Source organism: Camelus ferus, chromosome 32 (assembly GCF_009834535.1).
Source record: "Camelus ferus isolate YT-003-E chromosome 32, BCGSAC_Cfer_1.0, whole genome shotgun sequence".
NCBI lineage: Eukaryota > Metazoa > Chordata > Mammalia > Artiodactyla > Camelidae > Camelus > Camelus ferus.
The window spans coordinates 1,840,011-1,859,473 of record NC_045727.1 but is presented as its reverse complement, the minus strand read 5'-3'; the positions used below and the strand labels follow the sequence as shown (position 1 = coordinate 1,859,473).

General features: G+C 61.2%; 1 protein-coding gene across 1 annotated transcript in view; it reads right to left on the bottom strand.

Annotated features, from left to right (window-relative positions):
* PITPNM2 (phosphatidylinositol transfer protein membrane associated 2) overlaps positions 1–19,463 on the bottom strand; it is a 131,098-nt gene that overhangs the window by 3,047 nt on the left and 108,588 nt on the right. Inside the window, 22 exon segments of the mRNA XM_032471697.1 lie at positions 16–144; positions 230–413; positions 826–975; positions 1,069–1,217; positions 1,327–1,443; positions 1,888–2,004; positions 2,372–2,520; positions 4,021–4,185; positions 5,199–5,348; positions 5,900–6,070; positions 7,500–7,678; positions 8,223–8,482; positions 9,062–9,181; positions 9,339–9,528; positions 9,918–10,027; positions 10,029–10,166; positions 12,990–13,060; positions 13,234–13,338; positions 15,047–15,142; positions 16,007–16,118; positions 16,120–16,316; positions 18,538–18,765. Of these exon segments, the coding sequence (XP_032327588.1) occupies positions 16–144; positions 230–413; positions 826–975; positions 1,069–1,217; positions 1,327–1,443; positions 1,888–2,004; positions 2,372–2,520; positions 4,021–4,185; positions 5,199–5,348; positions 5,900–6,070; positions 7,500–7,678; positions 8,223–8,482; positions 9,062–9,181; positions 9,339–9,528; positions 9,918–10,027; positions 10,029–10,166; positions 12,990–13,060; positions 13,234–13,338; positions 15,047–15,142; positions 16,007–16,118; positions 16,120–16,316; positions 18,538–18,765 (3,287 nt within the window).

Sequence of the window (19,463 nt, the reverse complement as noted above, 5' to 3'; positions counted from 1 at the left end):
CCTGTGCCCACTCACCTGGCACTGCTGCTGCAGCTTCTTGGTGGGCCGGCCCACAATGTAGATCTGCATGGGGGACAGGCTGATGGAGCTGTAGACCGCCACGTCCTTGGTGGACCCGTAGGCCGCGTGCACGCGCAAGTGCAGCTGTGGGCGAGACAGGCATGGGCTCGGGCTCATGGGCTCGGCCTCTCCGCCCGCCTCCACCCCACCCCTCCCACCCGGGACTCACCTCGGAGATGAGCAGCTTCAGGAAGTTGGCCTTGTGCCGCAGTGGGTCGTGCACCAGGCCATCACAGAAGGACACCACGCCATGGGGGAAGTTGTGCTGGGCCAGCCACGCCACCACCCGCTGCTTCTGCATGTCAGGCCGGCCCGTCACGTAGATGATGAGGTAGCCCAGGTCCTGCCAGTGCCTGGGGGCGAGGGGCAAGCCTGGGTGGCCCCCAGCCACACTGTCCTCCCTCCTGGGCCGCCCCATCTCCTTGCCCAACCAGGCAGACCCACTTGGGCCACCAAGGGGTGCACCTTGGATCAGGCTCCAGCAGTAAGAGCAGCAACAAGGCTGGCGGCAGCCCTCGCGTGGTGCTCACGGCCCACGTCATCCAACCCCCACCCAGGCAGCACGTGTAACTGGTCTCGTTAGAAGCAGCCCCACTTCCCAGGTGAGGGAACTTGACGCATCAACAGCAAAAGGTCACACAGCTAGGAAGTGGTGGTGCCGGCTCCTCCCAGCCTCAGGGTCCCTACTGCAAGTCCCCCGAGGCCCTCCCCATCCTGGCCTCCAGGAGCTTCCTGCCCACCCCAAGGCCGCTCTGGGCCACTCACCGCACCACGTCCACGGCCCCAGCCCGCACTTTGGGGTCACTGCCCATGATGGACACGCTGGCAGCAAAGGAGCCATCAATGCTGAAGACCACGAACTCCGTGCCCTTGGGCAGCACTGTGATGTAGCTGTCGGCAAACGTGTGGTCTCCCCTGGGAGGGGGCAGCTGGTCAGAACCCCCCAGAGCCCGCTGCTCCCACCCAGGACGAGGCCGGCCCGGCCTGCTCGCTGCTTGGAGCTCATACCTGACCACCATCTTGACGGGGTAGACGCCCACGCCCAGGCGGTGCGTCTCGGGGATGGTGTAGGAGACACGGCCACTGCTGCTGGTCACCAGCGTGTCCAGGTACAGCCACTCCCCCGAGGGCGGCTGCGTCATGATGTGCACGTCCACCTGGGGGCCCGGGCAGGCTGGTCACAGGCAGGCTGCGCCCCGGGCCTCTCCGCTCCCCAGCCAGAGGAAGCCGAGGCGGGGGGTTCCCGTGGGCCCCCTGCGTCTTTACCTTCTCCCCAGTCAGGGTGACCATGTCCAGGGGCCCGTACATGAACCGGCCCGTCACAGTCTGCGGGCCGTCCTCATTGGCGATCGCGTCATTGATCCGGTGGTTTGCTGTCACATTCTGGGGGGAGGAGGAGCAAGGCTGGGTCAGGGTGGGGGATGGAGGGGAAGCTGGGGTCTCCTGGGCTCAGCTCAAACTTCCCACAGGCCTGGGAGGTGAGCATGGGTGCAAAGCCTAGCTCGGCCACTGAGCTACACGGCCTCGGTGCAGGTCCCCGTCTGTAAGGGGTCCAACCTCAGACTGAGGATTAAGTAAGACGGCACACTTCTTTGTGACCCAGTTTTCTTGTCTCTAAGATGGGGTCCTTTTTTTTTTGCAGAGGGGAGGTTGTTAGGTTTATTTATGGATTTGGTTTTTCAGTGGAGGTACTGGGGCTCGAACTCATGCATGCTAAGCATGCGCTCTCCCACCTGAGCTACCCCCGCCCCCTCAAGATGGGAGTATTCTTATGAGGATTCAATAGGGCAACAGCCCTGGGGCCCGGGTCCCCAGAGGACCCCTCACCCGCAGCTTCACGTGGGTCCTCTTGCGCTGCCACTTCTCTCTCGGCTTCGAGGGGGTGAACACTGAGACCTCCTTGCCGTCCAGCTCCAAGATGCTGGAGTTGTCGTGTCTCATGACCTGGGAGGGGACCGAGGGAGGTCATGGGGCAGACTCAGGCCTGGGGCTTCCTGTTCCTGTTCTAGGGGGAGAGACCAGAGGCCCTCGGGGCCAAACTAACCCTGTAACAGTCTAGGGGGGACACTGTTCAACCCGCTAGTCTGCCCTCTGCCCCCTAGAATTCACATGTCTGTGAATGTGCACCTCCATTCACCCCACTCACCATCCCCCAGGCTTCCTCCATCCTGCTTGCTCTGGGATGTACTAGGGCCAGAGGTTGGGGTCCTTCTCTGCCCTCCTCAGTTATGAAATGGGGCTGCGTCAGCAGAGGTGTCACTAGGGAACTCCTGAGAGGTGTGGGTGTGCCTGGCAGTGGGACCCGGGGTACCTGTCTCAGCAGGAAGGAGACCACATCCGTTGACTCCCAGTAGCTGGCGTGGAAGAGGTGGGGCAGGGCCACAGTGGGGAAGGCCGTCAGGGCATCAGGGCAGTACAGGGCATAGTCGATCCGCTTCTGGCCCCACCACTTTGCAGCAACTGCCAGGAGGAGGGGCTGTGACTGGGTGGGGCCCCAGAGGGTCACCTGGCCCCTCGGGCCTGGCTCCGCCCAAAGACAAGACCCAACTCTGAGCAAAGAACAGGGTTACAGCCAAAGCAAGTCCCCCTCCCAGGCTGAAGGACAGAGGTTCCAGGACAGCGGCAAGTGGCCCGAGAGCATCCTGGGTGGCGGGGATGGGGGCTGTGGCTCCGCAGTGAGGATGTGGAGTTAGAGGGGGCGGGGACAAGCCGGGTTTGGAGGCAGGACTCGCTGTCCCAGGTCCTGTAGACTCCCTGCCCAGGGCCCCATCACTGCCCTCTCCAGGCTCCTCCAGTCTGCCCCCAGGCTTCAAGGCTGTGAAAGGCGTCACAGAGGTGGAGTCATCATTCTTGGACCCCTAGGCAAGGCCTGCTGTCCTTAGCACCCAGCAGGCAGAGTGTGAAGTGAGGGCCTTGGGTCAGACTATCCCACATGTGAATCCAGCCCAGCTCCAGGTGAGATTTGCAGAGGGGGCCTCCCTGGTGGCTGCACAGGAGGTGCTCAGTAAATGGCACCTGATTACGGGTCAGGGCTCCTTTGCTCTCTGCCTGCAGCCCATGTAACAGGCAAGCCTTGGTCCTCACCCGGCCTCAGCCCAGCTCCCCCCTCCCCTGGCCAACCCCAGCTGCTCCTGCCTCCTCCCTGGATGCCTGGATGCTCCCAGCCCAAGCCTCCAGCACCCTGGTTAGGCCTCAGCGGGGTCAGTGGGCAGGGCCTGGTGGCGAGACATGCTTGGAAACGCAGAGTGACCCCAGTTAGAGGAAAAGGACGTATGTGCATGGAGGGCCTGCGACGCCCAGTACCTTCTCTGATGTCCAAGTTGGGGAGGCGGGGGGCCCTCTCCAGGCTGGGGCTGGCCTGTGGGCAGGGCCCTGGGGTGGCAGGGGTTGGCGGGGGAAGGGCAAGCAGGGACAGTCGCCTGACGCTGGGGGTGTGACTGAGCAGCCCCGGGGCCTCTGAGAAGCAAGAACACCAGGAAGGGCTCAGCCAGGCTGGGGGAGGGGGACCTCCGCCCTCTGGGGCAGCAGGAGGGGCCGGGCACAGGGAGACCTCACCTCCCTGGCTCCTCTCAGCTTCTCCAGAAATAGCCCCACCACCTTCTCCCTCAAGGAGCCCCTGCCCCACTGGGGCTAGGACCCCCTCCTCCCAGGTCTATCGCTCCCACCTGGACTCGGCCCCACCGGACCACCCCTGTGAACACTCCTTCCTTCCAGAGTCCTCTATGGACACTTTGGGGCTGCATCACTCCTCTGTGGGGCTGTCCTGGGTACTGTAAGCACCCTGGGCTCTACCCACCAGATGCCAGTGGTGCCCATCCCAGCCGTCTCCAGACATTGCCAACTGTCCTCTGTGGGGCACAGCGGCCCTGGCTGAGCCAGCTGTGATAGGGCAGGACGCCCCACCCCTGCTGTGACAGAGGGAAGTGCCGGGAGGGCAGGCCCGGGCGCTGCCACACTCACTCTGGGCGATGCTGGACGCCGTGTAGCTCTCAGCCATGCCTGACACCTGGCTGGCGATGCTGATCTCGCTGGCTCTGCGGAAACCTCGGGTGGTGGGAGCTGTGCCGGGCGAGGAGGGGGCCGCGTGCTCTTGGAAGACGGTGTTGTGGGTCTGGAGTGCATCCGCTGCAGGTGGACAGGGACCAGAGACCAGGGGTGAGGAGGCCTCGCCCAGCCTGGCCCCCAGCCCCCCCAAGCAGTGGGAGGGGGTCCAGTGTGAATCTGGGCTGGGGCGGGCCGGAGCGGTGGCTGTGCCAGGCAAGGCCGACATCTCTAACTGCCAGAAGAGCGGTGGCATCTGAGCACAGCTGGCAGACAGGCCCAAGTGTGCCCGGGCCTGCCTGCGCAGGGCCGAGAGGGCAGGGCCCAGAGCTGAGGCAGGAGAGAAGGGAGGGCTGGGGCAGGGCTGGACAGACGGACTGATACAGACACAGTGGGCAGGGAGGCAAGGCGGCCAGGCTCACGTCCCCCATGGCCACCCTTCCAGTCTCCCAGTCTAGTCTAGCCTTCTTGGCCTTTGAGGCCCAGCCCAGCCCCGCCTGATAGCAGGGGCCTGGGGCGGATTCCCAGGGATGAGCCTCACACATGGGCCACATCGAGCCAGCCCTGAATGAGTGTGTGGGGACAAAGGCAGGTGCTGAGGGTTCCAGCCAGGCTCACCCGGGCGCGGGCTGAGGGCCGGGCAGAAGAAAGGGGCTCAGCTAGAGGACCCACACCTAGACAGGATGCAGGAGGTGCCTGGACCGCCTCAGGGAGTCAGGGCGTGGGGCCCTGAGAATCCAACCCCTCACTGGGACCGAAGGCTTCTCCTGGGGACAGGTGAGTCCTGCAGGCTCGAGGCCTCACCTCAACTCCTGGCCGCTCCTGTCAGCCTCACAAATGGGGTCAGAGCCCTCACACTGACACCTGCACTGGGTGACCAGAGGACAGCTGTTCCCGTCTCTGGGCTCCTGGGCCTCCTCTACAGGGTCCAGAGAGGAGGCGCCAAGTCCACTCCCCAGGACCCATCCTTCCTGGTCTCCTTTCCTCGGCACCACAGCCCCACAGACTCCAGGTGGCCAAGGAGGGCATGGAGGGTCCCTGAGGACCAGCGGTCAGCCAGCGAAGCAGACACCACCACGAGCAGGGGGGTTACACACACTCAGCACAGCCCGGGCTCGGGCGGGGCCCGTCTTGCCAGGTGAGCGCGGGAACGGGGATACTGGTTTCCAGGAAGCCGTCCCCGTGAGGGAGCGGGGCCAGGGGGCCGCCCTCCAGGACCAGCTCAGGGTTTCTCTGCACGGTCTCGACTAGAGGCAGACGGGGAGAGAACAGAGGACAAGAACAGACACTCGTGTGGACGCTCCAACACAGACACGCAGGGCCTCTCAAGGACAGGACGTGACAGGACTGGGACACGTAGGGGGCAGGCGGGACGGGCCGTCCCTGGGGAGGGATGAGAATGGACCACAGGAAGCCCTCACACACACTCCCTGCCCCTGATCTAGGGCCCCAACTCCAGGCCAGGTGAGCTGGAGGCTCTGGGCCAGCCGCCTGCTGTGAGGGGCCCCTTCACAGGGCGGGACAATGCCCAGGACTCAGCCAGGGCCCCTCAGCCCTGCCCTGGCTGGGCAGTGGGAGGGGAGCGTGGTCCCTGGAGCTCGGGGGGGAGGCCCCGGCCTGTAAGGCTGTCTCACTCCCACCCCGCAGGGTTTGGGGGTGCTGACGCAGGTGTCTGGCTTCTAAGGTGTTGGGTGCAGGCCGCCTCTCCCCGCAGGACAGGGCCACCTCCGGCCTGGGACACCCAAGGAGCAGGGCCAACTCCTACCCTCCCCCAGGGCCTGGGCCGCGGGGCTCTCACCCAGCAGCGTGGAGCAGCCGTCCCCCAGCGGGTAGCGCTGGTAGCGGGGGATGCTGAAAGGCGGCAGAGCGTGGAACCCCCTCTCCAGCAGTGGCTCCAGGCGCGAGGCTGAGGGGTCCGCCGGGTGGAAGAGATTGTAGACTTGCTGGCAGGCAGGCCGCAGCTGGAAAACTGGGGCAGAGGGGGGTGGGAGTCAGAGTCTGGAGCTAGCTCAGCCCTAAGGAGCCGGGGCCTAGAGCAGGCCGGGTAGGGTGGGATGGGGTCGGGGTTGCGGACAGACCCAGAAGCATGTTTCTGTTGGGGCCACTATCCCTTTACTAGCCAAATTTGTCTTAACTGAAAAAGTTATAATGACAGTGGTAGAAAAGGATTTTTTAAGTAAAGAAATATATATGACAACTGACATAGCAGAAGGCTCCCTTCCATCTCAGAGCCTGGAGGCTGGAGCCCCAGGGGCTGCTTTTAGGGGCGTGGCCTGCATGCGCAGCCCAGGCAGCTAGGGCTGAAAACGTCTCTAGGCTGTGGGATGGGGCTGCTCTTCCAAACACTTTATAGCTGAAGGGAAGAGCACGTGAATGTCAGTAGCATATCTCACTTAAGAAAAAAACATTTTTATATGGAGGTACTGGGGATTGAACCCAGGACCTCGTGCCTGCTAAGCATGCGCTCTACCACTGGGCTACAACTACCACCCCACCTCACTTTTTAAAATACCCACAAATGGGAATATAACCTACACTTTTTGAAATTTGCTTTTTTTTTAAATTGCTTTTTTAGAATTTTTATTTAACAAAAAATCCGGGGAGTCTTTCATAGCCATGAGCTTAGTTCTGCCCCATTCTTTTTCATTGCCTCGGGATATTCCATTGACCGGCTGTACCAGAATTGATTTAACTAGTCCCCATCCGCACAGACGGATGTTTAAGTTGGTCCTGGTTTTTCATGATTACAGACGACATTGCCCAAACATCACTGTCCTTAAGTCTGCTCTCACGTGTAAGCCACTGCTTACCTGCTCTTGGGCAAATGTCTACACCTTTCTGAGCCTCGGTCTCCCACGGGGATCCCTGTACAGCTCCTGTGAGGATGGCAGGGCTCCCTGGGCTGCACCGGCTGATCCCCAGGCAGGAGCCACTGCTCTGGCGGCTGTTTAGCCCACACATTGCACCTTCCTGTGTGTGTAGCCATGAGGAGGGTCCCTGGAACAGCGTGGCTGTGGCTCCTCTGGGGTTGGGAGCCTACTGCACTGAGGAGACTTTGGGGATACCTGGCTTCGCATCTCTTCCTTACGGGAAGACCTGGGCCTGCAAGACTGGGTCGGTCCCCATCTGATCCTGGACCAGCCCCATCCCTCTCTGGACCTCAGCTCCTAGGGGTGCCTTGGAGATTAAATAAAACAGCTGTCGGGGATGGGGCCAGAGACTGAGCTACTGAAGCAGGAGCAAAGCAGAGCAATGAGCCCTTGGTGGGGGTGCTCAGAAAGGAGGCTGACGCAGGAAGGGGACTGGGATGTGGCTGTGCCCTCATGACAAGGGTCCACTGAGACTCTCTGCCCAGTGCATGTGCCCCCTGCCCTGCCCCTCCCCTACAGGGCTCTCACCATCCAGGGAGGGGATGACAGTCTTCCTCAAGGCCAGGACCAGCCCCAGTGGGCACCCGAAGAGGAAGAGGTCAGCGATCTCAAAGTCGAACTTGCCCACGGCCCCTGCACCATCCAGCATGGTGGAGCTGCTCGAGCGGCGGGAGCTGGGCTCGTTCCTCAGCACGCTGGCATGGAGGCTGCAGACGGGAGGGTGCATGAGGTCACACCATGGCCCTTCTCAGGGCTGACCTGCCCTCAGCCTCCTGGAAGAGGCCCCTCAGGGATTATCAGGCCCAAATGAGGCTTGACCCCTGTGCTGTCCTCTGGGTACAGCTGCTCAGTGCCTGCTGGGACACCTCTGGTGATAGCAGGTCCCAGCCTCTCTAGGGACCCCACTGCCTTCAGGAGGCCCTGACCAGGATCACACTGCCCCTGGTCAGTTCTGCTCCCTGATTCTGCCACCCCTCCCTGCCCACTCAGCCCCGGCCAACCTGTCCCCTCTGACTCAAGATGGCCCTAGGTGTGTACAAGACCATGATCACACCCAACAAGCCACCTTCTCCTGGCTGAAGAGCCGTGGGCCCAGTCTGGACATCCCAGAACCAGGCTGGGGGGCCTCCAGGACCCTCACGTTGGCCATTGGCATGACCTGGCTCATGTCCTCACTTCTGAGCTGTCCGCCTGTCCTCACCTGGCAGTGGGTCTCGTGGTCTGACCCCTGGGCCCCCGAGCCCCACCCACCTGGACAGGAAGGCCTGGTGCTGCTGGATGGTGTCCAGCTCATAGGTGGATGAGTCACTCCTCTTGCGGGGTAGCTGCCTTTTGGGGTCCTCAGTGCCATTGCTTCGGGGGATGTCGATGTTGCTGCGGCTCAGGTGCCGGCTGCTCTCCAGGTTGCCGCCGCCGCCGCCGCTGCCGCCGCCGCCGCCGCCGCCGCCGCCGCCGCCACCGCCACCATGTGCCGCATTGCCCATCGTGCCCGGGGACAGCAGGTCAGTGTCCTGGAACGGACCCATGCAGGCTCACTGCCCGGTGGCCTTCAGTGTCCTGAGGGTGGCATCCTCCCTCCCAACTCCAGGCCATTGGCCACTGTCCAGCCAGCCTCTCAACCAAGCCGGAAAGGGGAAAGCTCTGTCCCTCCGTGGGCCCCGGTCCCCCCAGCCCACTGGCCAAGTCCTCACTCCTGGCCTGGCTGGCCACCTGGACCTTGGTGCCCTCCCCCGATCCTGCTGCCTTGCCAGGCCTGCCAGGCTGTTTGCTACTCTGCAGCAGAGGGGCTGTGGGTCCTCTCTCCTGCCGGGAAGCTCAGAGGATCCACCTGCCACACCCCCTAGGACCAGACTCCACTCCCCGAGGTGCAGACCCTGCACTATCACCTGCTGAAGCCGCACATGCTCCTAGGCTCAGCTGTACCACAGCTGTTCGCCTGTCCCACGCATCCACCCCCTGCCTCTGGGCACCTGCACCGGCCACCTCTGCCCTTCCCTTTTACGGCAGGCCTCAGGGATGTTTGGAGCCAGAGTGTGACACGGTCCCCATCCTGGAGGTCCCCTGCTCTGGGGGCCGGGGGAAGCTGGTACCTGCACGCTGGCAACGCTGCCCCGGCGGCTGCTGCTCTGACTCTCAGACACTGGCTGATTGCTGCAGCATAAGGCATCGAATGCCAGGATGCCCCCGACGCAGTCCCCGATCAGGCAGACCTGGACGGGGAGAGGTCCAGGGCCTGAGCACCTGCCTCGCTTGCTGGGGCAAGAGGCGCTGGCCTGGGACAGCTGTCACCCCCTGCCTTAGGCTGGAGGACCAGGCCAGCTCACCCTGCAGAGTTTCTGTCTTCCCTTCCCCCACCACACGACTCACCTGCCCATTGAAGGTCATGCCCTCCTGGGACTTGATGAAATCCCCATAGGCAAGGTTAGCCCGCTGAATCACCATGGCAACTGCCTCCTGGTACTGGGGTGAGGAGGTTGCCAGCAGGGGCAGGGCAGCCAAGGGGATGTGGTCCTGGCTGCTCGACAGACAGCCTTCGTCATGGCTGTAGGGGCTGAGGCTGAGGGAGAGGGGCCAGTCAGGAGAGAGCAGGTAGCCTCAGCTCAGCCCAGTGGGCCCTCCTCCCCTGACCCAAGCATCAGAGTAGGAGCTGCCTGACATCCTGGGAGCCTCAGCCCTGACTCGGCAAACCTCATGGGGCCCCTTCTGGGCCAGGTGCGGGGAACAGGGCTGGGGAGTGAGGCAGGTCAGTATCCCCATATCACAGACACAGAAGCTGAGGCTCAGCTTTGGGCCCCGGGTGCTCCTGGACTCTGAGCTCAGCCATTTGCACAGGTTTTGCCGCCTCCCAGCAGAACAGGCTAGAGGGCAGGTTTGGATGTCAGAACCCTGGTCCCAGTACCGGGGGAGTCTCCTGACCCTCAGGTGGCAGTGGGCCTGCACACTCACTTGGAGACAAGGGCGAAGGCATCGGCGCAGATGGGCGGGCAGGGCACCAGGCGGATGGCGAGGTGGCCCAGGGCGCTGGGGTAGTGCACGCGCATGACGGTGTCGAACACAGGTGGCGATGGTGTTGGCGTCGCCCTGCTTGGAGCTGGGGTCCCCGGCGCCCGTGTCCAGGATGGTGCCTCCGTGCAGCACCAGCAGCAGCACGTGGATCTTGGAGGGCGGCGCGGCCAGCGGCGGACTGACCTCGTCCTGCGTGGGCGGGGGGTGGGCGTCAACTCCCAGGGAACTCAGCTCCTTGTCCAGGCATCGGCCGCCTCCCAGCCGCTCCCTCTAAGAACCCCGATCTCACTTCCTCAGCACCGGGGCCTGGTGTCGGCCGCCTCAACCCCCTTCCTGGGGAGGCCAAGCTGGTCCTCCTCCTCCTCTCTGCCAGCCTGACCAGGGCAGAGGACAGGGAGGCTCTATTCTTTCCAAAGCCCAGGCTCCACTTCCCATCAGGGTACCCAGGCAGGGGCTTCTAGGGCTTCTGGCCTAGGGGAGGAGGCAGAGGCTCAGCCCCGTGCGGGCCTTTGGGGCCTGCCTGCCCTCTGTGGGTCTGTCTCAGCCTGAGTCACAGGCTCACTTAAGAGGGGCTGGGGTCAGGGACTCAGCCTGGCCACTCCACCAGCAGCTCTGAGCTCTCCCTCCCTCTACAAAGGCCCTCCCCTCCTGCCCCCGGCCTGTGGCCCCGGGGCCCTGTCACTCCCGGACACCCCGGACCAAGATCCACAAGAGCAGAGATGTCCCAGCAGTGGCAGAGCCCCAGCATCTTAGAGCAAGGAGGGCAACGCAGATGTATCCATCTGAACCCCCTCGTTTGTCGGGGGATAATGACCCCACCTCCTGCTGGTCAGGCCTGCTTGTGAGGTCCAAGTGAGACCACATGGGGGATGGAACCATTCTACTTACAGGTGAGGTGGTGGTGGCCCAGAGAGGCCAAGGGACTTGTCTAATGTCACACAGCATGTCAGTGCCAAGCAGGACTGGAACCCAGAGCTACTGTCACCTGCTCAGTGCTCTCCTGCCATCCCAGTCTGTGGCCCCATCCCCGGGAGCCTCTCCTGTCTCCAGCTTCTGGTGTGTGACTGGGGGAGGCTGGGGCCCAAGAGGAGCCACTGGTGTGCACTAGCTGTGCCCATAGTATGTCAGGGGGCACGGGGGTGGGGAAGGGAGCTGAAGAGAGGGGCATGTCCCTAAGGAACTCGGGAGCCAGAACAAGGGGCTGAAGCCATCTGGAGGGCTCATGGGGGGCCATTGGCCCAGAGCTGGGCCATCGGATGGCACGAGGTGGGGCAACAGCAGGACCTAGGTGTCAATGCAGAGCCCAAGAGAAGGGCGGGCAGTGCGGGCACTGAACCCAGGGGCCGGCGAGGACTTCAGGAATGGGTTGAGCAGGGATGGGAGGCACTGAGCAGCAGAGGGCTTTGGGCGGGAGGAAGGCTGGTGGGTGGCACTGGGTCTCAGGTGGAGGTAAGGCTGGGCTGCTTCAAGACAAAAGGGGGCTGATCATCAGCCAGTCATGGGCCACAGAGCCTGGGCAGGGACGCACGCCCAGCAGAGCCTGGGGCAGACTCCCATCTCCACATGAGGGCTTCCCACTTCTGGCTGGCCTGGGCAGGAATGAACTCACGGCCCCAAGGCAGGGTGGGCCACCAGCTGCCCAGAACACAGGCCAGGATGGAACCACCAAATGGTACCCAGGACAGATCAACACAGCCAGGCCAGGGGCTCGTGGAAGCAATGTCCTATGGTAGCCTCCCTGTCACCCAGACGTGGCCCCAAGTCACCTGGGATGGGCAGGGCTGGGCGGCGGGGGGCTGAATCTGCCTGTGCTTGTCTGCTGGGACCCAGCACTGGAGCCTGGAGACTGCTCAGGAACCCAGAGGAGTTTTCCTCCAATTCAAACTGCTTTCCACAGGGGGACACCCTGCCGGAGACTTGAACCCCAGTGGGAACAGAACACACAGGAGGCGGGGGAACATGGTGGGGCGTGGGAGCCACTCTGGAGAGCCCGAGGGTCCTCAGCAGTGACTCTGTAAAGCCAGCCTTGCTCCCTCTGAAAGCCTGGGAGAGGAGGCTCCGGTTTGGGGGCTTTTGCAAGCAAAAGGATCTGACTGTGGATGGCAGTGCCCCAGAACCGGTGCTGGGTCCAAATGCTCATCTCGAGGCAGATCCAGAGCCCAGGGCCCCTTCTGCCCCTCCCAGGAAGGGGGGCCGTCAGAGCTGTGTGCGCAGAAGGTGGGGAGGGGGCTCCGTTTGCTTTATCACCATTAATTAACAATTGGAAATCAACTTCCCTCATCCCAGTTACCCTTCTAGACAAGCCCACATCGACCTCAGACCTCAAAGAAACCCCAAGAGGACGAGGGCAGTGTGTATGCTCCTCTTTTCCGGCCCAAACTCCTCAGGGATCCTGAGTTCCCAGAGGTGCTGTGTCCACCTTGGGCAGATGGAGGCCAGAGCAGAGTGGTGAGCGCAGCGTGTGGCGCCCCCGATCCGCTCTGGCTCCTGCCCCCAGTGCAAACAGCTCTGACTGCCCACAGGTGGAGGAGGAGAAGGGGCGTGAGCTCCAGGCAAAGAACCCCCAAAGCGGACACAGGCGCTCTACCAACACAGCTTTATTGGACACTGAGAGCTCTGCCCAGCCCCTGCGGGGCGGCGACTGCGGGCACATCACTTCTGCCTAGATGGCTTTTGCTTCCTCCCCTTCCATCTTTTTTTCTTCAGGAACTTCAGACAGCCTGAGCACAGGGTGAAGATCTTATTTTTGATCTGGAATTTACAAGTGTCTCATTTTACTTTCCACAGGTGGAGCTGGGTCCAGGCCTTCCTCGGGGGAGCTGTCTGCAGTTCCTACTGGTTCTCAGGGATGTCAGAGGGGCTGGGCCCAGGGCCTCTCTCCAACAGTGCCCAGGCCAGTGTGGACATGAGGCTGCTGGTGCCAAGTTCTACCTCCACAGCCCCCGCGGGACCGGTCCTTTGCTCTCTGAGCCCTCCCTGCACAGCCCGGCCCCCTGCCACCTGGGCACCCACCTCCATGATGTTCAGCTGCTCCACACTGGAGGCCACCCTGAACTCACGGCTGCTCTGACGGTACAGGCCATCTGCAACACAGAAGGGGTGGGTGCTGTGAGCAGAGGGGCAGCCCCAGGCCCACCGGACAGAGGGTTCTCCACCCCTCCTGGGTGCCCAGCAATGCCCAGGAGCTGAGTCAGGGAAGAGGGGCTTGGCCCCTCGAGGCCACAATCCCTGGGCCCTGCAGCCCCCAGCCGCTTACCCTGCGTGTCCTCTGGCTCAGGGCTTTCAATTTTGTCCATGAGGTCGTTGGAGTTCCACTTGGTGATGTCTTTGGGGAACATTTCCTCGGAATCGGACAGGTCCTCTGGAGAGGAGAGAGAGGGACTTCAGTACCCCGCTCAAAGGCAGGGGCTGTTGCAGGGGGTGGCTCTGGGAGCCCTGGCTTCCAAAGGTGGGTGCCTAAGAGTGGCCACTCTGAGGGGCCCGGGCACCCCTCCTTGCTCAGTCCCGCTCTCTCCCTTCCTTCCCAGGACGGGCACATGGCCACACACCCAGGGGCTTCTGCCTGATGTTTTTTTTAAAAATTGTGGTTAACATTCACTTAACATAAAATTCACCATTTTAACCATTTTTAAAGTAGCATTTAGTACATTCACAATGCTGTACCACCATCAGCTCTATCTAGTTCCAGAACATCTCCATCTCTTCACATGGAAACCCTGTCCCCATTACCAGTCACTCCCCATGTCCCCTCTCCCAGCCCCTGGCCACCACTGATTGACTTTTCGTCTCTATGGCTTTGCCTCTTCTGGACATTCCTATACGCGGGATCCAGTGATGTGTGGTCTTCTGTGTCTGGTGTTTGCGAGGTTCATCCATGTGTCAGTGCTTCACTTCTTTTTATGCCTGAATCACATTTTCTTGTACAGATGGACCACATTTTGTTTCTCCACTGATGTTCCGCACTGTTTGCAATGTCCACAAAAGTACAGCTTAGTGAGAAGCACTGCTGTGAACAATTCTATCCAGGACTCTTGTTCTTGCTCTTCTGAGAACTTCCGCCTGTGACTGCTGGCTGGAGGCACCTGCCTGGACCCTGGCATGTGCTGGTCCCTCTTCCGTCGGTCACTGGGACAGTCTCCCCAGGACACTGCACTGGCATCACCTGCTCTGCTATCTCTTCTTTTTCCAGCTTTTCCTAAAGTTTCCACGTTAGATTGCGTTTTCTTCACATCAGGGACACAGACCCTGGAGGCGCTCAGCCTCTTGGCCTGGCTGGAGGTGGGCAGGAGTGTGCAATGGCTAAAACACACTCCCTACCCCTGAGAAGGTCCCCATTGCAGAGGCCAGCTCAGGAACCTGTTCCAGATCCCCGCCCCAGGGCCAAACCTGCCTCTGTTCTGCTGTGTGCCTGTGAGCAAGTCCCTGTCCCTCTCTGAGCCTGTATGCTGCCTTGCAAAATGCAAACCCATCTTCCTGCACCTGCCTGCCTACCCCTCTTAATTCCTAAAGAGGAATGACCAAAGTACAAAGCGAGGATGTGTGGTGCCTGCATCTTCCCAGCACAGGTGAGTGATTCATCAGGCTGTAAGTTCGCTGTACTTATTTCGGGAGTAGTGGGGAAATGGGCACTGCATGTATTTTCTGCTTGTTTGTATTTTTAAAAATGTCTACCTTAGATGTGTGTTAATTTAATCACGAAAAAGCCGGTAATTACTAAAAAACAAAATTAGAAGTTATGCTTTTATTAAGCTTCTTAGGGAGTTACATTCACATATGGAAAAATGTCCCCAGCTGATTGTAAATCCATCTGGGGGGGGGCGGGTTCCAGAGAACAGTCCCCACCAGCCAGACCTGGTGCACATCCTGATAGCTGGTTGAGGTGAGCTTGAGACCCCAGACTCCTGGTGACTTCATCTCATCCTCTGCCCCCGCCCCTGACACCCTGCTGTTCACCCAGAACCTTCCACAGGCAATTCCCACCTTGACCCACATCCCGCACCCCAGCTCTTTCAGACCCCTCCCCTCCCTCTCTTGGGAAGGCCCCAGTGCACCGCAGGGAGCTCGCCTACCGTGGGCGTCAAAGAACTCGTCGTCCGAGCTCTCGTCCGAGTCCCGGGCGATGCTCTGCATCCTCCACTCCGAGATGCTGTGGCGGGAAGGACTGGCTGGAAGGCAAAACCCCAGGCTGACCGACCAGCCAGCTGCACCGGGCTGAGTGAGCAGAGGCAGGCAGGTGTGATGAAGCCAGAGCAGAGCCGGGAGGGCTCAGAAGGGGATGAAGTGGAGAAGTGAGGGCGGGGCGGCCCTGGCTCATCTCGGTGGAAGACGGTGCCTCCCAGCCCCCACCCGCCTGTCCCGGGGAGAACGTGGAGGTGGGAGGGTGTCAGGGGTGAGGCCAGGATGTGCAGTCACACAGGTCTGGTCCACGCCGGTGCCCTTGACCTGGCCTGCCTGGGAGCGAGTCCCTTAAACTCTGCCACAGCGGGACCGACAGACCTGGGCTGCCGGTCAGCGGCCGGAAATGGGATGAAAGGTATCAATTCATGGGGTCCCTTCAGCACAGGACAGTACGGCTGGTGTGGGAAAAGCTGCATTTGCAGCAGGGACTCGTGGCTTTTGATACAGGATACCCTGATTTTCTCCAGTCGCCATGGCACTTTCATGTAAGTTCCAGAGAAAGGCCTTTCTGAGTATGTGAAGCCTGGCTCCCCCACTCAGGGGCAGAAGGCCATCCTGGGTGTGCTGGGTCCCCGGAAAGGCTGGGACCTGGGGCTCCCACATGGGCCACCCATCTGTCTGACCCAGGCTGTGTGGGCGGATCCGGGGGAACCTGCCAGGGTTGGGGGATGCCCTGGACTTCACTCTGACGTGGAGGCTACAGGGAGCCTCTCACTGGTGTGGCCCCTGTGCCCAAAAGCCAGAGTCCACCGTCAGAGTTAGAATTCCCTGGCTGGGCTGTGGGCTGCCTTGGGTGGGGCTGTCATGGGGGTGGACCAGTCGGGCAGGACACGCGTGGAGAGAGCACTCACCTCCCCGCTTGGACGACCGCGACGACTTGGAGGACGTTGACCACTGCTTCTTCAGGCTCCTGCCCGCCAGGGGCTCCCCGGTGCTGCTGCTGGGCTGAGGGGGGCTCCCTGGGGGCCTGGTCCTGGGCGGCCTCATCCTTGGCCATCTCCACGGCCTCCTTGTCGTCCTCTTTGAACTGGGCCATCTTGCGGGACAGCATGAGCTGTGCCTCCTTCTCTAGTTCCCGGATGTTGTCCATGTTCAGCCCATACCACTCGTCCTGCCAGCACCAGGCCTGCCGGTGGGCTCTCACCATCACCTTCCGGAGGCCTGGAGGGGCCGGGGGGGAGGCAAAGAGGCCCGTGTTAGAGCCCCCCAGAGACCCCTAGGCTGGGAGGCGTCCCGTGCTGCAGGTCAGGCTGTGACCCACACCCACCGTGTGGCCTCGAGCAAATCACTGCCCCTCCCGTGCCTCAGTTTCCCCATATGTCAGTGAGGGGTCTGGCTCACAGATGCCTCACAGAGCTTCTACAAGTGGGGTTGAGAGGCCTGAATTCTGGGGGAGCTGGAAGAGGACCTCTCAAGTGTCTAGTACGCTTTTCTTGTCGAATTGCCCATGGGAAAATCAAGTTCAAGTTCACAGCAGGTCGGACCTTTCTTCCCCCGACCCCCTTTCATTCTCTCTCTCTCTTTTTTTAATAGAATCTATACCCATATAAAATAAGATACAAAAGCAAGATACGTAGGAAGGGATCATGCATGTAAAATAAGAACGAAAACAAGATACTTTGAGGATCTCAAACAGAACAGAAGAACTACAGCGCCAGGAAGCCGATGAGGGTGCCTTGGGTGGGGATGGGAGTGGCGGTGACTGGGACAGACTCTGGGATGACGGAACATTCTAGAACTGTGAGCACTGCTCTGCAAATAGACTAAAACTCACGGAACTGTTCTCTGACAACAGGTGCAAAATTAGTCCTCAATAAGCTGCTTAAAAAACATTAAGAAGAAATAAAGCACCCCCCGCCACACCACCCAGGGAGGGAGCAGACGTGGCCAGTAACACGGAGCCCTCGGTCGCCCTCCTGGTTGCACCTTCCTCCCGTCCCGGAAGGGTCTGTCCCGCATCCTGCATTTATCATTTGCTTTTCCCTCTGGCTTCAGCACACAGGTGTGTTTTTCTACATGTCATTGGCATTTACACGTATGTGGTCGAGCTGCATGTATTTTTCTGCCACTTGCTTTTTTGGGTGAGTTTCTGGTGTGTTGCTGTATGGTGTTTGTTTGTTTGAAATACCACATTTTATTTATCCCTTTTCCTGCCAATGGGCCTTTGGCTCACTTTCATTGTTTGTCCATTTTACTCTTAAAAACCTGCTGCTCTGAACATTCCAGAACGTGCATTTGAGTTTCTCCGGGGAGCAAACCCGGGACATCCGGCACGGGCTCCTCTGCTTTCCTCGAGAAAGCCGAGCAGCTCCCCCGGTGGCCGAGTCCCTCCCGTTCCCAGGCTGGTCTCTGGGGACCCTTCCTCTGGGCTTGCCTTCTGATTCCCACTCTCAGCTCCGCGCAGGCCCCTCCGCATCCCCAGCCGTCCTTTCTAAATCCTTTCATTCCTAAAGGCCTGCGTGGGAGAAACTCCCTCTCACCCCTGCTCCGGGGAGGGTGCCCCCCAATGCCCCCGCTGGGCCTCAGGAAGGCCACTCTCGGGGTCAGCCAGCACCCACGCTGGACAAACCATCTGATGAGATGCCCCGCCTGCTGGTGTGAGAATGTTACATCAGGACCAGGGCGTCTGGGATGGGAGACGGGTTCAGGCCCAGCGCTGGGCGTCTGCTTCCTCCTCTGCAAATGGGGGTGACAGTGGCCACCCTCCTGGGAGGCCATCGATAGGACGCCTGTGAAGTACATCATCAGGGGTGTGGCTCTGTTCACGGTACACAGTCACCCCTGCTCTTGGAGTCAACAGGTGTCTGCCGGGGGGCTGCTCCTGAATCATGAGCCGGGCCCTGGGCACTGACCTCTGCCGTGACCTGGGGGACAGGGAGGGAGCTAAGGGCCCAGGGGAGGGAGGGGCCCGGCCAGCATGAGCTGTGTCAGGACTCCAGGTCATCTGTTGGTCCCCCTGTTCCTTGGGCACCTGCTCCAGGTCAGGCCAGCGGGGGTGTGAGGACACAAGGATGTCCAAGACACTCCCCCTGGGACTTCCAGCTCCACACAGAGGCAGCACTGGGGGCAGGGCTTGGGGTCTGGCCTTTGGGTGCCAAGAGGCGCCATGAGCAGCAGGGAGGCTGTCCCTGGGGCGGCTCCTCTGTGGGGGTGGGCATTCCGTGCTACAGATACCAACCAGCCCGGAGTGTCTGGGGCAAGACACACACTGCCTGTCTGCAGGTGCTTGGCATGTGTTTACATGGTCCAGGCAAGCCAGCTGCGAAGCTGCAAATGGGCTTTGGGGTCACCTCCCCAGAGTAAGGCAGAAGCACGGACTCTCGGGCAGACGCTGAGGGAGGAGGCGGTAGGCAGGGGTACAGACGCGGAGGCCGGCACTCACCCGTGTCATGGATGAACCTCTCGATCTTGGACTGCATGCCCCAGTAGCGGAACTCCACCTTGCAAAGCTTGTAGGCGCACATGATGGGGAAGACGTGCTGCTTGTACTCCTCGATCCAGTTCTCGGACAGGGGCCCCCGCTGGGTCTTGGTCGAGTGGAACAGCTTGGGGTCCTCTTCCGTCTTATACTCGTTGGGGGGCACGGGGTCCTTGACGATGTCGATGAAGTCTACAGGGAGACCCTGTGAGTGACCACTTCTGCCCCAGTCTGTACCCCGCCCATCCCCGTCCAGTCTCCTCCCCATGTCCCTGCTACCCCCAAATCCTCGGCGTGCCACAGGGCCAGGCGTCGGGGTGAGGATGCTGCTCTGGTCCACTCTGACCACAAGCCCCCTGACTGCAGGGCCTGTGTCTCTCCTTGTTGCCTTTTCAGATCATTTCAGCAAACCCCATGTTGCCGAAGCAAGTAAATAAGGTGATGAAGCTGGAGAAGCATGGGAGCGATGAACTTCCACCCAAGGTGTGGGGTGGGGTGTGGGCGAGTAGAAAAGGCCGGGAAAAGCCTCCCAGAAAAGGTGGTGTTTCAGCTACTGCAGAACCGTGCGGGCTGAGAACGTCCCAGAATGTGACACGTGACCAGGAGGTGGGGGAGCTCGGGGAGCCACCAGGGTGTCTGCACAGGGAGAGGTGATGGGAATGCGGCTGGACACATCTGACATCCCCTTGTGCCTGGACGGCACCCTGAGGGGAAGCAGCGCTATAGGCGGGTTTTAAGGTGGGCTGGCCTGCTAGGAAGCCCCCCCGCCACACAGACCAGCAGGAAGGAGGCCAGAAATGACTGTCTGAAGGGCCCAGTGGGAGGAGTGGGGCCTGAGCTGGTCCAGGACAGGCTGAGCGGGCAGCAGATGCCATGGGGCTGGGTGCCCA